General features: G+C 62.0%; 2 protein-coding genes across 2 annotated transcripts; both read right to left on the bottom strand.

Moving 5' to 3' along the window:
- Nucleotides 1–312: 312 nt before the first annotated feature.
- On the bottom strand, nt 313–14,718 carry BLTP2 (bridge-like lipid transfer protein family member 2). Its single transcript, XM_065646993.1, has 39 exons — nt 14,583–14,718; nt 13,787–13,916; nt 13,468–13,514; nt 13,020–13,182; nt 12,824–12,942; nt 12,388–12,448; nt 12,014–12,206; nt 11,812–11,935; nt 11,324–11,448; nt 11,175–11,242; nt 10,928–11,076; nt 10,598–10,716; nt 10,288–10,451; nt 9,882–10,146; nt 9,555–9,760; nt 8,299–9,394; nt 7,419–7,610; nt 7,133–7,335; nt 6,935–7,053; nt 6,640–6,860; nt 6,338–6,528; nt 6,150–6,249; nt 5,873–6,075; nt 4,814–5,108; nt 4,560–4,717; nt 4,259–4,465; nt 4,055–4,154; nt 3,759–3,941; nt 3,343–3,464; nt 3,109–3,264; nt 2,905–3,026; nt 2,640–2,820; nt 2,474–2,560; nt 2,274–2,384; nt 2,052–2,187; nt 1,708–1,832; nt 1,263–1,364; nt 1,054–1,188; nt 313–847 (listed from the first exon to the last, which is right to left on the bottom strand). The coding sequence occupies exons 1-39, from the start codon at nt 14,645–14,647 to the stop codon at nt 665–667; spliced, it is 6,726 nt and encodes a 2,241-aa protein (XP_065503065.1). The 5' UTR covers nt 14,648–14,718; the 3' UTR covers nt 313–664.
- A 216-nt stretch (nt 14,719–14,934) lies between these two features.
- On the bottom strand, nt 14,935–16,942 carry SDF2 (stromal cell derived factor 2). The gene is made up of 3 exons (XM_065646885.1): nt 16,789–16,942; nt 16,515–16,711; nt 14,935–15,857 (listed from the first exon to the last, which is right to left on the bottom strand). Exons 1-3 carry the CDS (start codon nt 16,940–16,942, stop codon nt 15,570–15,572), a joined length of 639 nt encoding a protein of 212 aa, XP_065502957.1. The 3' UTR covers nt 14,935–15,569.
- Nucleotides 16,943–16,987: the final 45 nt, after the last annotated feature.

The raw sequence follows: 16,987 nt of genomic DNA, 5'->3' as shown, positions 1-16,987 counted from the left end.
AGCGCCCTTGCACAATTTGGGGTTCCCCCTTCAGCCACTCACGCTCCCTTTGCGCACCCCACTTGCCGCAGCACTTCCCTGCCCTGGGGCAGCCGGTGGGGCACCCGCAGCCCCCGCTGAGCCCCGGCCACCACCAGGCTCACCAAGACCAGAGAGCGACAAGCAAGAGAGCCCCAAGCCCCCAAAGCGGGTGCCTATAGCAACCCCCCAGGAAAGGGCAGGGGATGAAGCCACAGCAGGTGGAGAGGATAGTGAATAGGAGGCGAGTAACGCACCACTGACCCTAGACTGTTCCAAATTAAAAACTCTTTATTTAAACTCTCTCCCGTTCCCCTTTCTCCCAGCCCAGAGCGATCCTGCTGCTTCACCGGGCCCCAGGGCCAGGCCCAGCACCCGCACAGCAGGGAGGGGGGAAGCTCGCGGGAACCCTTGGCACAGGGGGGGCTGTGCCCCACAAAATGGCCCAAGAGCACACTGTGCCCCACACCGCCATGCTGCTGCACCCCGCCCCACAGCCACAGGGCTGCCGAGGGCCTGCGCATGGCTAATCCCCACCTTGGGTACCACCGCACAGAGCAGGGTGGCCTCCAGGCATAGGGGTGTCCCTCTGGAGTGGGGGGGCACGGGGCACCCCAGTCCCTTCCCGGCCAGCCGGGTGCTGCTATCATTTGCGCCTGCCGAAGATCGACTTCTTGCTGGGGTTCTTCTCGCCCACACTCAGCCCGATGAGCAGACGTGCCTTCTCATCCTCCTCCTGCTGCTGGATGGTCCCGTCCGATTTGTTCTCCAGCTTCCCCCGGGCCTCAGCGCCTGCTGCCGGCTTGAGACGTAGCTTCTCTTTGATCACCTGCCCCAGGATTTAGGGGGCTCAGCACCCCATGGCTGCACCCAGGCCCCTCGGCACAGGTGAGAGCCCGAGCTGCCGAGCCAGCCTGGCTGCCTCCTGCTCCAGAGAACGTGCTGCTGCCATGGGGTTACCACTGTCCTGGGCAGAGCAGCTCCGGCACCCCCCGCGAGCAGGAAGGAGGGACCGCGGGACGGGGTCCCACGTACCTGTGCCACCAAGGCTTTGCGGCTGTCTCTCTTCACCGCCATGGCGAAATCCAGCCACGTCCACGTGTTGTTGTGGTACTCCAGGCACGGCAGCACCAGGTTCAGGTCGCCCCAGTCCACGCTGTTCTTCTCGCCCTGGGTGACAGGGGTGTCAGGCAGCGTGGGACGATGTTCCCTTCCCAGCACGTCCCGTCCCGCCAGCCCCGCACCTTGTAGCTGACGCAGAGCGGCACCTGTGGGATCTTGATGTAGATGAAGGAGTTGTTCATGGCCGCGCGCTCCTTCATCTTGTCGATGTCATCCACAGGATGCTGAGGACAGAGCAGGAGCCGTGAGCAGAAGGGGAGGAGAAGGGACACAGCCAGGAACCAGCGGGGAAGGGACAGCCGGGCACCAGGCCATGGCGTTGCTTCAGCAAGGAGAGGTGAGAGCAGCTCTGGCACAGTGTTAGGAAAATGAGATGCTGCAGGGATCACATCAAGCATGCAGGCACTTGGTTGTAAAGGACATGAATCCTCATGGTGGGAGGGAGCAAGAGAAAATAGACAGGCAAGCTGGGGAAGACATGGCTGCCCAGCCCTGCCGCCAAGGGAGACCAACATGGCTCCGCAGTTGGGCTCTCCCCCCTCCCCACCTCAAGGCAGCAGCAGGTACCTCGGGTGTTTTTCGGAATGATCTTCTGACCCCTGACGTCCGATTCAGTCCCTGAGCGACTCCCTTCCCTGGGCCCAGTGAGTCATCAGCCACAATCAGCTGCCGCGGCTTCACCACGGGGATTCCTGGGACAAAGAGGGTGGCGGTCAGTGGCTGGTGTCCGGCTGGGGGGCAGCTGTCACCCAGACCCCCCGCAACGGCTCCATGCCCACACGGGAGACCACAAGTCCCTGTTCCTCGATGCATGGCCCGTCAACAGCTGCCTCCAAACATATCCTGGCCATGCAGCCAGAGCTGCTCAAGGACATTACATCCAGAGAGGAGGGTGAGCATGAGCCACTCACCTGTTGTCACCAACTTGGATTTGTCTTCCTCATCCCCCACCTCCTCCTCTTCCACATTGCGGCCGGGGAAGAAGAAACCCATCATCCTGTGGAAGAACTGGTGGGTGAGCTGGATGGTGAGGGGTACCACGTTCACCTGCGGGGAGAGAGGCACGTCAGAGCCAGGCACACACTGCCCGTGTCCCATAGAGACACTGTCACCTCCCAGCCTGACCATGGCACCTCGAAATGCTCCTTGATGGAGATGCCTCCCACAGGCGGCCGGACTTTGCTGAAGATCCTCAGTGCCAGCTGCCGGCCAGACTGGCAGGAGCTCTGGGGACGCAGCACCACCTGCAGGGAACACGACGGGTGGCCAGGGTGAGGACAGGCCACCCCTGGGTCCCCAGGGTGCAGGGTTGCTCCCCAAGGCTGCTGCTTGCCTTGTACACAGCATTGGGCAGGAGGTTGTTCATCGTGACCCAGCCCAGCTCCAGCAGATGCTCGGCCGTGTCATCAGACTTGTTGACCTGCACACACAGATCTGTCAGTCCCGCACGTCCTGGTCCCTGGCTTGGGGGCTGCAGGTGCCACCAGCCACCCCAGTACCTTGCTGTAGAGGAAGCGCTGGAGCTCCAGCTCGGCGATGCCCAGCTGCCCATCCTCCTCGGTCAGGCGCCAGCGTGCCTGGGCAAAGTAGAACTCAGTCCGCCGTGCCACGCTCACATCCTCCGGCTGCTTTCGCAGCTCCATCTTGTTAGCTCGCTGGAGCTGGAAGTCCTTGAAGCACCTGCAGCAGAGAAGGGAGCACTGGGATGTGGGACCCCTGGAGTAAGGGGGACACAACACTGGGGAAACCAGAAATGGCCCCTACCTGATCAGGATGTTCAGCTCCTCGCTCTCCAGTTGGAGGTCAGCTTTCTCCTGGCTCAGCTGCTGCTGCAGCCTGTGGTTCAGATCGAGCAGGCTCTCATTTTTGCTGTCATCTTGCAAGGACTGAAGGACAGACAACCCTCATCACCCTCTGTCCCGGAGCAGGGACCCCAGAGAGCCAGGCCCTGCTGGGATGTGGGCTCACCTTCACATTGGAGTACATCTGCTTCTCCAGCTGCCGGATCTGGGCGACGTGCTGCCTCACGGCCTCTTGCAGGTGCAGGATACTGCTGCGTTGCTCCTCGGGGTTGCTGGAGATTTCCAGCTGGAAGCGCACCCGTTGTTTCTTCTCGCTGTGCTCCTGGACAGAGGGACAGGGGAAGGTTAAGGTTGCCCTGGGTGCAGTGAGGGACATGGTGACCAGAAGCCTGGTGGGTACCTTGCGTTTGGGCTCCACATGGAGCAGCAGGTTGTTGACTATGTCGAGGATCATGGCATACTGTGCAGGGTTGGTGGAGATCTCCAGGTCGTGGTGGATCAGCGTGAACGTATCCACAGCTCCTGCAGGGACACGCAAAGGGCAAGTGGGGCCTCAGCACAGCCAGAAATGGGATGCATGTGGGGGGCAGCCAGAGATGGAGAGGGATGGAGAATAAGCCAAGGTGGTTACACTGGCTCCAGCAGCCACAGCATGTCCAGCATCATCTGGTGCATAGCCATGGGGCTGGAGAACCCTCCTGTATGCACCCCTCTAATCTCAGCAGGGCCAGGACAGACCATCCCTGGACTTAATCAGCACCAGTGGGTCAAACCAGAGCTCTGACCCCTCGAGACACACTGCCTGGAGGTACCCACCCTCTTGTTTCTTCAGCAGATCTTCCTTCTCCTGGTTGACGGGAGTCTCAGGGGGCTTTATCTGCGTGGCCAGCTCTGGGTCGATGTCGTGGCTGTAGCTGATGTAGTACATGCGGCAGCTGCAGCGAGAGATGATCCTCTGCACTTGCTGGGTCTGCTGAGCTTCCGAGGGCTGGTTCCAGTCTGGAGACAGGCAGGGGGACCATGGTCAGCGTGCCATGTCCTGGCATGTTGGGGACCCCATGGCGCAGGGCGACAGGCCAGGGTCACATGAGTGGTTTTGGGGTTGGCATTACCCGTGGTGGTGCTGACCATGCCCCCCACCGCCTGCCCACTCTCCATCAGCTCCTGCACTGAGTCCAGGCTCCGTTGCCGATGCTCCTCAATATTTTTCACCTGGGGACACAAGGAGGCATGGCTGGCTGTCCCTGCTCTCCTGCCCTGGCTGGGGCACTGCCAGTGCTGCCTGCCCCCCATCACAGCCCCCCACAGCTGCTCACCTCCAGCCAGAGCTGCCCATGTTCCCTTTCAGTGGGGCTGCTTTCCGTTGTGGCAAAATACTGCATGCCGTCCAGCAAGCAGGTCCAGGATGTCTTCTGCTTCAGCGTGTCCCCATACCAGGCAGGGTGGTGCTGGCACTGCAGCAGCTGGGCTTTTGCAGCAGACACAATCACGCAGCCCTCCGTCTCTGCACCACGCAGAACCATCTGTGGGGGGAGAGAGAGACCCTGGGGGGAAGACGAGCCCTTCTGGGGCAGGAACGGCCCCTCTCACAGCGAAGCTGTGGGGACAGGCAGGTACCTGGCAGTTGACCAGCTCGATGAGGCAGTTGCGGTTGTAGATGTCGTCGGTTTGGCAGGCAGCGATGCCGCACAGCTGCTCACTCGCCCCCGACTCCTCCTCCGTGAAGACCACGAACTTGTCCGTCTCCTCAATGAGCTTCTGCAGCATGTAGGCGCCTGGGGAAGGAGAAAAGGTCAGTGCGAGGCCGCGGCGGGGCTGGCTGAGGGTGATGGGGTGAGGGCAGGCACAGCTTTGGGTTTCCCCTTGCTCACCCCCTGAGGAGGCTCTCTCGGGACGGCCGCTGGTGATGGGAGCGGTGACTCTGGCAGGGACAGAGTGAGCAGAGAGCGGGCCCCGCTTCAGCTTCTTGGCTTGCAGCTGTGTGTCGATCTTCAGCCCCTTCAGAGCCTCGGTGGACAGGTTGCGCTTCAGCACAGCCGCTTTCTTGTAGCCGTCATAGAGGCCGAAGGCGATGTCCCGGTTGGTGGTGGTCCAGGATGCCCGCAGGTCCACCAGGTGCAGCTGGTGTGTGTGGAAACCATCGTCCCCATCCCGCAGGGGCAGCTCCTGGGCACAGAGGATCAGAAACTCAGCACGGCAAAGTCACTCCCAGCCTCTGCCCACGGGCCTTACACACAGCTGGGAGTCGTAGAATCACAGAATCATTTTGGTTGGAAGAGACCCTCAAGATCAGAGAGTCCAACCGTTGAACCAACACTAGCAATAACCCATGTCCCTAAGAACCTCATCTGGTGACTCCAGCACTGTCCTGGGCAGCCTGTTTCAATGCCCAATGCTTTCCACGAAGAAATTATTCACAATATCCAATCTGACCCTCCCCTGGCACAACTTGAGGCCGTTTCCTCTCATCCTATTGCTTGTTACTTGAGACAAGAGCCCAAACTCCTCTGGCTCCAAGCTCCTTTCAGGCAGTTCAGAGATCAGGTCTCCCCTCAGCTCCTGTTCTCCAGGCTGAACCCCCCCAGGTCCCTCAGCCGCTCCCATCACACTTGTGCTCCAGCCCCTTCACCAGCTCCGTTCCCTTCTCTCAACTCACTCCAGACCCCACAGGCAGAGTGTGGGGACAAGAGCCAGGGGAACCACCCCAGAGCCCTCACCCAGGACCCACACCAGGGACACTGCGGCTGGAACAAGATATCCCTTTGGCCAGGCGCTTGGGAGATCAGAGGCCTTGCAGGTTTGCCTCCTCTACAGCCAAATCCCTCCCTCCACTGCACCCAAACACCGAGGTCCCCTTGTCCCACGGAGATGCCACCAGGCCAGCACAGGCTGGGTTACACCTGCTGTGCCCCATGCGTTTGCAGTGGTACCTCCTCAGCTGTGCGGTTGCTGTGCCGCTGGTAGGTGAGGGAGGAAAGGCTTAGCAGATGGGTTTTCTTCACCAGGGTGTCTAGCCGGTGGTCAGCGTTCTCATCGCAAGTGGAGGCCATGAGGTGCACAGTGACCTGGCTCAGGTCGCTCACCATCTGCGTGATGCTCCACTCCGAAATTAGGCGTCGCATCACTGTGCCGGCTGGGGGATGGGGACAGGGGTCAGTCGGGGGCCTTGCCCTGCTTGGAAACGCTGCCGGGGGGGCCTCCACTCACCCTGTGGGATGAGCCGCTGGGTGCCACGAGTGAAGATGTGTCCCTGGCAGCACTCCACCTGGATCCCCCGCTGCTGGGCAAAGGAGGCCCAGTAATGCACCTGCAAGGGAGCAGAGAGCAGGGGCTGAGAGCCCAGTGCAGGCAGAGCCGGGGGGGGTAACACCAGACCCCCAACCCCCAGAACTTGCCTGCAGCTGGGGGAAGAGTGCGGTGTAAGACAACTGCTTGTAATGCTGCCCCAGCTTCTTCTTACTGGGTTTCATGTTGTTGAAGAGCTTCCCGCGGCAGATGGGGCGTGTCACGCTGGTCCACGTGGCCCAAAAGTTCTGCATCCAGCGGAGGGTGCTGCTGTAGAGCAGGATCCGGGGCTGGGAGTGCTCTGAGAAGACAACAGCCATCAGTTAGCACCGCAGGGACATGGCAGCACCCATCCCTAAACCAGCACACCCTGTCCCGACCCCCTTGGGGTCCCCAGGGTGCTGTCACCCACCCTCGCTGGGCCGCGTCAGGTCCATCCGGATGGAGAGGTTGAGGTTCTCGGAGCGGAAGGCACGGTAGGAATCGTACTGCTGCCCCACCGGCACCTCGGGCAGGAACTCGGGGGAGCGCAGCACCACGCCATGGTGGTCGTGGGGGTTCCCGTGGCACAGCCACTGCAGGTCCAGCGTCATGCACAGGTCGGGCAGGTGCAGGAAGCAGCAGTCGTCATACCTGGACGGGGAACAAGACCCTAGTCACCTGCCCTGCACCGGTGGCAACTCCTGCACTCCCAGGCCCACACGCACTTGGAGGCCGTCCGGACGTTGACGTCCAGGTTGCCCTTGAAGACGAACTGCCCGGGTTTCCAGTGGAAGGAGAGGTGGCTCCACTCCCAGTGCATGTTCTCCGTGGTGTTGTAGGGGTCCTGCAAGGACAAGCGTGGGGGGAGGCAGGTGTGAGTCAGCTCCATGTTGCACTCTGCTCCTTGACCCCCCGGTGCCCACCTCGGTGGCCAGCTGGTGCAGGTTGGCTTGTTCGATGTCCATGTGCCAGTCCCCGTGGAAGAGAAGGCGGCTCTTGTCCCACCAGGGCAATGGGGCGCTGGGGTCCTCTGAGGGCTTGGTGAGGAGATCCACACACTGGCCGATCAGGGTCCAGGCTGGGTCCCAGCAAGGTCCCCACACAATGGTGTACTGGGAGATCTCCGCTGGGGACACAGAGGTTGGCTCAGCCCTTGGAATACCCACGCAACCCAATCTCCACGCTGGCACAGAGCCCTCCTGCTCTTACAGTGGAAATCATGGTAGAACTTCAAGGGTGGCATGTTCCTCTCCACCATTGCGTCCCCCCAGGGCAGCCCCAGCTTCAGGACCTGGCGGCGGCGGGAGCAGGGCTGGCCGCACTGCTCAGCTCCGATCAGCCGGCCTGAGAGCTGCCAGTTCCGGATCTCAAAGAGGTAGCGAGGGTAGTCCCGGATCCGCACTGCGGGGAGAGGGAGGGCTGAGATGGGCAGCAAAGGGACACTGCCCTGGTGCCCCACTCTAGGCCATAGCAGGAGCCACTGTTCTGTCACAAGTCTGCACCATTCCCACTCCCCTGAACATCCAAAAATCGTAGAATATAATCACAGAATGGTTTGGGTTGGAGGGACCTTCCCAGCTCCCCCAGTGCCACTTCTGCCATAAGCAGGGACATCTTCACCAGCTCAGGTTGCTCAGAGCCCCATCCAGCCTGGCCTGGGATGTCTCCAGAGATGGTTCATCCACCACCTCTCTGGGAAACCTGGGCCAGGCTCTCACCACCCTCAGTGTAAAAAATTTCTCTCTCACATCCAGCCTGAATCTCCCCTTGAGTTTAAAACCATCACCCCTTGTTCTATCACAACAGGCCCTGCTAAAAAGTCTGTCCCCATCTTTCTTATTGGCCCCTTTTAAGTACAGAAAGGCCACAATCAGGTCTCCCTGGAGCTTCTCTTCTCCAGCTGAACACCCCAACTCTCTCAGCCTGTCCTCCCAGCAGAGCTGTTCCAGCCTTGGATCATTTCTGTGGCTCCTCTGGCCCCTCTCCTACAGGTCCATGTCTGTCCTGTGCTGAGGAACCAGAGCTGGGAGCTCAGGCCACGCTGCCACCGTGCTGCCCTCCACAGGCACTCTCACATGAAGTAACTCACCAAAGAAGCTGCCAACTCTGCCCTTCATCATGCGGCACCACTGAGTGACCATCTCCAAACCCTCGGCAGGGAATGGGCTGACACTGTCCAGGTCCCTCATCTGCTCCAAAACCCTCTCTGTGCCGTGGAAGGACTCATCGGCCATGGCCACCAGCTCCAAGTGGGCCACGGTCCAGGTGAGGAGGGCTCTCCGCATGGGTGTGTTGGCATAGAGGCGCCGTGAGCGCTGGATGTAGATCTCTATGTTCTTCTTCTCCAGCGAGGCATAGAGCTCCTCGATCTTGCGGGCAGGCAGCAGCTCCCCGTGCTGCTTGCGCAGCGCGGCCACCTTGGCGTCCAGCAGCTGCAACCGCTTGGCACTCTCCTTGCTCTCGTCCTTCATCAGCTCGTAGTTGTCTCGTAACTTCACCTCGAAGACGTCATCCAGGAAGACCCAGGAGAAATGCGTCACTTTGAGCAGGAGGTCGGGGGGCAGCGCCGTGCTGGTGGGCTGCCCACGCCGGTGCAAACCTTTCAGCCACTTCTGCACCCCCACGGCAGCATCCAGCGTGTGGGAGAAGTCGTACTGGTAGGGGAACTCAATGGTCACGCTGGCAAAGGAGAAGGCCCAGCCGCGGTTGCGGAGGGTGCGGAGGGTGGGGAAGGCGCAGCGGTGCAGGATGACCTCCTCCAGCTCCGGCAGCAGCTTCACCTCCGCCTCCTTGAAGCTGAAGATGCTGTGTCCGTCAAAGCCGGCGGCCAGCTCGGGGCAGTAGCCGTGCAGGGCACCGCCGTGCCAGCTCACCGAGGTCCTTTCGGCAGCCAGGCTGATGTAGTTGGCTTCGGAGACAAAGGCTGTGAGCTTGGCAGAGCTCAGCTCCAGTGACAGGGACAGGAGTCTTTTGGGGGGGGTCCCATCTGGCTGGAGAGGCCCCAGTGGCTCAGTTGGGGTGGCTGGGTGGGATGTTGGGCTCTCTGGGGACAGGGAGGGAGGTGTCCCGTGGCCGAGGGCACTCTGCAAGGCTTGGTGGCACTGCAGGGTGGCCAGGGTGTGATGGTACAAGTGCATATGGTCGGGGGGGCTCCACAGCACCGCCAGTCCCTCGCCACACTGCACCTACAGTGGAGAGAGCCAGGAGGCACCAGGTCACTGACAGGTCCAGCACAGCCCCATTCTCTTCTCTAGCACCTTTCGGTGCCAACCAGTCCTCCTCCTGCCCCATCCAGCCCAGTCCCACCAGTACAGGATAAAGCAGAAAGCCAAGAGTCACACCAACCTCCAAGGAGCGGATGCTGCTGTGGTAGGTGACAGAGAGCATGGGGAGGTTGGCCATGGGGTTGGGGATGGCAGGAGCTTTGCAGCATGGTTGCATTTTCTCTGTGATGCTCTTCACCAAGGCCAGCACCATGCCCTGGACGCTGACAGTACAGCTCTCGGCGCTCCCCAGGACTGTCAGCGTGTCCAGCCGCAGCTCCAGGGCACCTGGAGAGATGGCATGTCAGTGCTGGAAGCATGGAGAAGGCACATCGTGACGTGCCAGGTTCCTCTGAGCGCAGGGGCTGTGCCAGGACAGCCATGTGCCGTCACCTTGGATGCTACTTACCCACCACGGCTGAGAGTGTGAAAAGGTTCACGTCCTCCACCTTCAGATCCACCTTCCAGAGCAGCCCCCAGGGCTCACTTGAGGCAGAGGGCGGCTGCTTGGCAAGTTCAGCTCCGCTGGGCTGCGGGCAGAACAGAGGCAGGACCCTGGCCAGGCACTCGGTGCAGGTGTCTGACGACTCCACTTGCAACCCCCGGATGGTACAGTCCAGGAAAAGTGTGTCCGACTGGGCGCTGGACATGCCCAGGGGCTGGTTGTAACTGCCCTGCAAGGACAAACAGGACAATGACTCTCAGGCTGCAGGATGTCCCCATGCCACCACACATCCCTGTGACACCTGTGTGGAGTTGCAGACAGGTAGCTCCCTCCTGAGAGCCACCCCTCACCTCCTTGGCTCACCCCTCACCTGCAGGTTGAAGGAGTCGAGGATGAGGGCTTCTCCCCACACGTGCATGTTGGGGGGATGTGGGGCACGCTGGATGTGCGAGTCGTTGCCCACGCGCCAGCAGAGGTGGTCCACGGCCAGCACAGCTCTCTGGTGCACGCTCTGCGGCCGCAGGTGCTGGTAGTCTGCAGGCAGAGAGGAGGGTGAGTGCAGGCAGGGCTCACCGCTGCCCGCACAGCTGTCCCCAAACAGGGACAGCCCAGACACAGTCAGGCCGGGGTCACAGCCCCTGGCCTGACACAGACACGGGGAAGCACATGCCAGCCTGTACCTGCAGAGACGGAGTTGAAGCCCAAGGCGAAGGGTGGCGTGTCCCCCAGCTGCACCGACACATTGACGTTGGACAGCGAGGCAGACAGGATGATGGGCGCTATGATTTGGGGATAGCTCCTGCACAGGACAAGCAGGAACAGGCTGTTACTGGGGATACTGCATGCCACAAGGGTTCCCCAATCACCTGCCACGCTCTGTATCAGCCTCCCCATCCCACAGGCTGTGAGCAGGGCAGAGAAGATGCTGGGTGCCCAGGAACCCTGCCAGAGCACGACAGGCAAAAGGAAACAAGCTGAGATAGCAGCAGCTGTGCTGAGGCCAAATTTACCTTCCCTTGTGCCTTTGGCTGGGAACAGGCAGTGCCTCGCACTCATATTCCTGTGCCAAGAGGCCCAGCCAGTGTGAAAATTCTTGGTGGCGGTAGTGGATGATGCAGGTGTTGAGCAGCACAGCAGCTGAGAGGTCAATGGCTGTGACCTAGAGCAGGGAGAGGGGCCAGGTGGCAAAAAATAACTTGTGCCAGGAGCTGAACCAGCCCGCTCTGGGGGCCAGGAGTGTGGCCAGCACTCACTCACCTGCACACTGGTCTTCAGGGAGTTGAGGCACACAATGCGCTGGCGGCTCTGGGAGAGGAGAAGGCCATCTGGAGAGAGAGAGAGGAGCAGAAGTGAGGGGTGTCGGGGGGCAGCAGCCCTGTCCTGGGGGTGCCCTCCTAGCTACTTGCCCTCCAGCTGGAGTTCTACACTCATTTGGTCCAGGTCTGAGGTGGGTGTGAAGTTGCGCAGCGGGATCTGCTCCTCTTCACGCTGATAAAGAAACTGCAGCAGCTTCAGGCTCCAGGTGAGGTGCCTATAAGAAGTGGGGGGGTCACAGCCAGAAGGGAACTACACTGTCACGTCCTCCATCTCCCTGTCTCTTGTCCCCAGCTGACTAGCATGCTGGCACAAAGACACCAGCCGGTGCCCAGCTGCAGCCCAGCACTCTCGTCCCATCAGCAGAGGATCCCATTGGGCTGTCCTGCCAGAGAACCAGCTCACATCCCTTCCTCTTTCCCCAGGAGCCCAGCCCCAGGCCAAGCTCCATCCTTCCCACTGGGGTGGGCTCCAGGACTCACTCTCTGCAGTCTCGCAGAGCAGGGAATGGCACGATTGTCCCCAAGTCCCTGTCCCCAGCGCTGATTTGGGCTAGGACAACCTCCACCTGCCTCTTTACCTCTTCTGGCTGTTCATAGACAGCACTGTGCTGGTGTTCTCCAGCTTCACCTCCACCCTCCTGGGGATGAGCTGCAGCGTGTCCCTGCTCAGCAGTGACAGGGCCTTCAGGGGCTCCCCTGGGCCTGGAGAGAGAGACACAGCGTCACACGAAGGCTGTGGGGACTGCCAGCCCCTGCCCAGGGCTTGTCCCCGTTCCTGACCTGGGCTGGGCTGTTCCCCTGTGCTGCTGCACTGGGCAGTGACACGGTGCAGCAGCGGGCTGGAGAAGAGCCCTTCGTGCAGCTCTGCCTGCAGCGTCCGGACGTGCAGCGTGACGCCCATCAGCCGCCGCTTGCTGCCGAGCTCCAGCGAGAGGGACAGTGCGAGGGCCAGCTCTGCCAGGCAGGTGTCATCCTGCATGGGGACACGGAGCGTGCAGGAGTCACCCAACTCCCTGCCGGTGGGTGCTGCAGGTGAAACGCTGGGCACAGCATGGAGCTCAGAGTCTTGCAGCATCGCCCAGCCTCGGGATCAGGCTGGAACGGGTCCTCAGGGTCTCCCGGGGCCTTGAATTTCTCCCTTCCCCAGCACTCACCAGTTGGCTGCTCCGGAGCACTTTGCTGTTCACCTTGGTCAGGCTCACCTCACAGGTCAGGCTGGGGAGGGAAGAGAACAGACAGAGCCTGTGGGTCCTGCTGTCACCAAACCAAGTCCCTGACACCCCTTCCCTGGGGGACACCAGGACCCCAAGTCCCTGCTCCAGATCCTCCCAAAAGCAGAGCACTTCCTAACTCCATGCACAGTGCAGCAGCTCAAAACTTACACAACACACAACTTGAACTTCCCGTGAAGGGAAAAGAGACCAAGCCACCCTTGGAGAAGGTTAATGTGTCACATAACACAGGTGACATGGGATGCTGCTGAGTGAGGTGAGACACCATGGAGCCTGGCTGGGGTCGGAGGAGCCACCCTGTCCCCTGGGACCCAGGGCTGGGCTGGGGGAGCAGCACAGGACGCGAGCACAGCATTACCTCTTCCCATCACCGTTCAGGAGGAGACGGGTCTTGCTGGCCTGGATGTGCCAGAGAGACTCCGAGGTGGCCACATGCAGAACGATGATGTTGATGGAGTCCATGTGGATGGAAAAGAGCTAGGGGGGAAGGTACCATGAGGGACATCCAACAGCAGCACAGCCCACAACAGCCTCGCACCGAGCCAGCGTCTCACCTGGCTGAGGACCCTCAGCAGGGAGGGTTTAAGGGTCAGGTCTGCTCTGCTTTCATTTTCATCAGTTTCTCTGGGAGCCTCTGGGATGGATGGCTGGAACCCAGAGCCCTTCTGGAGATCAGTGCGGATTCGCACCTCGCCAAAACACAGCTCAAAGTAGCGCCTGTGGAAAAACAGCACGAGCAACTCTCACAAGAGGCTGTACGTGGCACGCCTGGCCCCATCACCAGGGCTGCCCCCCCATCCAAGGACACACAGGATCAGCACAAGAACATCCACAAGACAGTGGCACCCTGAAGAAGGGTGCTTTAGTCCCACACAGAATAGACCATGGGGACACAGGCACTGCAGAAAGGTGTAAAGGCAGCAAAACCACAGTCAGCAGGACCAGGGATGAGCCACACCCCCCCAAAGAGAGCAGGGAGGGAGCTGGGATCGGGGTACGTACGGCAGCTCCCGGCTCAGTTTACTGGAGATCCAAACGTTGTCAATCTCCTGCAAGGATGCACAGGTGGGTGTCAGAGAGAAAATAATTTGGTGCTGCCTTGTGATGCTCATCATGACTTTCCTGCTGTGCTCCCATCATGCGGGGAGAATCAGGGAGCACCCAAAAACCCCAAGTTTGGCTGTGGGAGGAAGGGCCTGGCAGCAGCTACAGGGCTGCGCAACAGGAGCTTGGCTGCAGTGACTTGCTGCCAGTCTGGAAGGGACCGCAGTGTCCCACCTGCCCTCGTGTGCCTGTGACAGCTGCTTGTCCCCGTACCCACCACAGTCTGCTGCTCCCGCTGGAACTTGAGGCTGATGTTCTGGGCCCAGAAGAAGCCGAAGGAGCCGATCTTCAGCTCTGCGTGAAGCTTCTGCTGGCACCAGGTGACGGCCAGGCGACATGCCAGCCACCTGCGGGGACAGGGGACGGCCGGGGTCACCCCCCTGGCTGGGGCTTTGCCCTCAAGCACCAGCTCCAGCACAGCTAGACAGGGGCTCCCTGAGCAGAGCCCCAGGCGGGGGCACAGACCCTGCAGGGTCACCCCCCCAGCCCTGAGGGTCTCCTTTGATCCCCACACCCCCTGACACCCCACACTCGCCCCTGTGGGCTCCCCTGGACTCCCGTGAGCCCCCAAGCCCCTGACATCCCTCCCAAACCCCCCATGCCCTGCACACACCCCCCCAGCCTTAGGACCCCCCCCAAACCCCCGCAGGCTCCCCCCACCCCCCAACACCTCTCCCCCAGCCCCCTGAGCCACCCCAAACTCCTCACCCCCCCCCAAACCCCTCATTGTCCCCCTTAACCCCTGCTGAATCCCCCCACACCCCCAAAACCTCACCTCCAGCCCTGGGTCCCCCTACACCCCTGGCAGCCCCCGTGGGCCCCCCATGACCCCCTGACAACCCCCCAGAACCCCTGCGGATCCCCGACACCCCCCTTTTGACCCTTACGGGCCCAAACAGAGCCCCCCCCCCCAAACCCTGCTACCCCCCCAACCCCTGCGGCCCCCCCTCCACCCCCGCGGGCCCCCCTGCAGCCCCGTTACCGCCCCCGCCCGGAGCTCCCCCGGCCCTGACCGCGCCAGCAGCCCGGCGAGCAGCGCCACGACGACGAGGCCGAGCAGGGCGGCGGGCAGCGGCATGGCGGCCCCGGCCCGGTGTGTGTCCGTGTGTCCCCCCGCCCGCTCCCCGGTACCGCCGCCGCGGGGCCGACCGCCCGCGCACCCGGAGTGGCCGCTGGGAGGGGCGGGGCGGGGCGGGGCCGGCGCGGCGGGGCCGAGCGGTGCTTGCCCGGAGTGAGCGGCAGCGCCGCGCCGGGGCCGGGAGGGGGATGTTTGGGCGGAGGTAGCGGGTCCGCCCGCCCCCCGGCACCGTTCAACACCGTCACCCCCCGCACAAACAGGCACACGACAGGGGAGGATTCAGCTCTTTTATGGCCCCGGGTCCCCGCCGGGCACAGGGAGAGGTTTGGGGTACAGTGCGGGGTGCAGCTCCTGCGCGGGGGTCCCGGCTGGAGGGAGCTGCAAGGGGAGGGTTGGGGAGTTTGGGAATCTGCTCTGGGGCAGGTCTGGATGTGGAGCTTGGCTTTGAGTCAAGTCAGGGCATGAGGATCCACTTTGGGCTGGATTTAGGTCATAGGACTGGGTTCTTGTTGGATCTTGGGCTCAGCTTTGGGTCAGGTCTGGACATTAGAATCTGCTTTGGGCTGGATTTAGGACAGGAGGACCTGGTTCATGTTGGATGTTTGGCTCAGCTTTGTGCTGGATTTGGGATGTGGGAATCGGCTTTGTGCTGGACCTCGGATGCTGGGCTCTGCTTTGGGTCAGGTCTAGACGTTAGGATCTGCTTTGGGCTGGATTTAGGACTCAGGGACCTGCTTCATATTGGATCTTGGGCTCTGCTTTTGGTCAGGTTTGGACATTGGGATCTGCCTTGTGTTGGACTCGGGGGTCTGCACCCTGGTGTGTGTCAGACCCAGGTGGGTACAGGGGCTGTCCTCCAGGTTGAGCTGTCCCAAATGCCACAGGGCAGCACCCAGCGGCTCAGCGTCAGTCTGTCTGTCCATCACAACTCAGCGTGGTACTGCTCCTCTTTGAAGACCTCGCTGGGCTGCATAAAGATGCCCTCCATGACCTTCCAGTAGTTGTTCTGGCTGGAGGCGGCCATGCCGTGCACCTCCTTCTGCCCGTGGATGGGCCGCCCATACTGCTCGCCCGTCACAGAGAGGAAGACCTCGGTGGAGGCATGCTGGAAGCGCACCTCGCTGTCCCGCGCCCAGTAGGTCCCGCTGCAAACCACTGTCCAGTCGTCCAGGTAGTCGCCCTCGCCAGCCTCCCCAAACGCGCTCACCTCCTGCAGATCAAAACCAGCTCGTTTAGGGGCTTGGGTGAAGAGAGGGGGGACCCCACTGAGGTGGGCCCAGAGGGCAAGGGAGAGTGGGGGAAGAGGAAAGGGCTGGATCTCAGGACAAAGTGTGGGAACTCGTTGGGAATGGGGCTCAGCTGGGACTTGGAGAGCCTGGTTGGGACTTGAGGGGAGCAAGGAGCAGCTGATAGGGACGGAGGAACAAGGTGGGACCGGTAGGGACATAGGGGACAAGGTGGGACTGGTAGGGATATGGGGGACCCAGTTTGGACTGGGGAACAAGATGGAGCTAGTAGGGACATGAGGGGACCCATTTGGGACTGGTAGGGACAGGGAGAATGTGGTAGGGACCAGGGAAGAACGTGAGACTGGTAGGGACCCAGCTGGGACCAGGGAACAAGGCAGTGCTGGTAGGGACACAGGGGACAAGGTGGGGCTGGCATGGGGTACCCATTCTGGACTGGGGAACAAGACAGAACTGGTAGGGACACGGGGGACCTGGTCAGGACTGGCGGAGACAAGGAAAACCCAGTGGGGACCCAGCAGATCCAGGGTGACAAGGGGGGCCCGATTGTTCCTGCGCAAAGGGGCTGGGCCCAGGGCACAAGTTGGGGCTTGCCGGTGTGGCCGGGTCCCGGCGGGTACCTGGTTCCCGGAGAGCGGGGAGGCGAAGCGGTGGCTGTGCAGGTTGCGGCCGGTGCCCAGGTGGGTCAGGCGGATCTGCTGCCCGCACCGCACCGGCCGGCCCCGCTCGCACACGGCCGCCGTGCGGCCCCTCACCCGCCAGTAGCTGTTCCCGTCTTCCGCCGCCGACACCCCGGTCACCGACTGCTGCCCGCTGCCTGCGGAGGGGGAGAACCGCGCTCAGCCCCAGCCTGACCCGGTACGGGGGTAAAAGGGGGGATGCGCGTCCCGTTACCGGAGCCGTAGCGCACGTCGTGCGAGTGCAGGCGGACATTGTGCCGCACGTTGAGCAGCTTCACCACGGAGCCGCAGGTGACGGGCCCGGAGCCGCCGCGAACCGCCGCGCCCAGCGCCAGCACCAGCACCGGCAGCAGCACCGGCGGCACCATACCGCCGCCGGAAGCGGAAGTAGCGCCGCTCACGCCCGCCCGGAG

This window comes from Caloenas nicobarica, chromosome 17 (genome assembly GCF_036013445.1).
Source record: "Caloenas nicobarica isolate bCalNic1 chromosome 17, bCalNic1.hap1, whole genome shotgun sequence".
In the NCBI taxonomy this organism is placed as follows: Eukaryota; Metazoa; Chordata; class Aves; order Columbiformes; family Columbidae; genus Caloenas; species Caloenas nicobarica.
This window is presented reverse-complemented; position numbering and strand designations above follow the sequence as displayed.

Coding starts and splice junctions, on each gene's coding strand:
- BLTP2 (XM_065646993.1), bottom strand. CDS start 14,647: ATGCCGCTGCCCGCCGCCCTGCTCGGCCTCGTCGTCGTGGCGCTGCTC. Junction 9,761..9,881: donor CACACTCTCAGCCGTGGTGG/GTAAGTAGCATC, acceptor CCATCTCTCCAG/GTGCCCTGGAGCTGCGGCTG. Junction 6,529..6,639: donor CCTGACGCGGCCCAGCGAGG/GTGGGTGACAGC, acceptor TTGTCTTCTCAG/AGCACTCCCAGCCCCGGATC.
- SDF2 (XM_065646885.1), bottom strand. CDS start 16,942: ATGGTGCCGCCGGTGCTGCTGCCGGTGCTGGTGCTGGCGCTGGGCGCG. Junction 16,712..16,788: donor CGACGTGCGCTACGGCTCCG/GTAACGGGACGC, acceptor CCCCCTCCGCAG/GCAGCGGGCAGCAGTCGGTG. Junction 15,858..16,514: donor CCCCGCTCTCCGGGAACCAG/GTACCCGCCGGG, acceptor TTTGATCTGCAG/GAGGTGAGCGCGTTTGGGGA.